Consider the following 316-nt stretch of genomic DNA (forward strand, 5'->3'; position numbering starts at 1 on the left):
CTGCTGCTGCTGCTGCGTTGCAGTTATTTGTTTTTGTTGTATTTTGCTTAAAAGGTTTATAATATTATATTTTCAGGGTTAAATTTGGGTTTATTTCATTCCGATTTACAAATATATCTACTTATTGATGACTACCACCAGCAGCAACAGCAGCAGCGGCAGCAGCAGCAGCGGCAGCAACAAAGAGAGCGGCAATATCAGCAGCAGCAGCAGCAGCAGCAGCAGCAGCAGTGGTCGTACGCGCCTTTGCTGCTGCAGCAGTAGCCGGTGCTCCCTCTGCTGCCTGCCTGGAGGAGCCCTCTTGCTGCTGCTGGAC

The 316-nt window shown here is 49.4% G+C and overlaps 1 protein-coding gene across 1 annotated transcript in view; it reads left to right on the top strand.

Annotated features, from left to right (window-relative positions):
• EMH_0052040 (uncharacterized protein) overlaps positions 1-316 on the top strand; it is a gene marked incomplete at both ends in the record, with an annotated part of 2,012 nt that overhangs the window by 1,178 nt on the left and 518 nt on the right. The window contains one exon of the mRNA XM_013496825.1: positions 77-236. Coding sequence (XP_013352279.1) covers positions 77-236 — 160 coding nt within the window. The remainder of the gene's footprint in view (positions 1-76; positions 237-316) is intronic.

This window comes from Eimeria mitis, genomic scaffold (assembly GCF_000499745.2).
Source record: "Eimeria mitis Houghton genomic scaffold, Emh_scaff2319, whole genome shotgun sequence".
NCBI classification, from domain to species: domain Eukaryota; phylum Apicomplexa; class Conoidasida; order Eucoccidiorida; family Eimeriidae; genus Eimeria; species Eimeria mitis.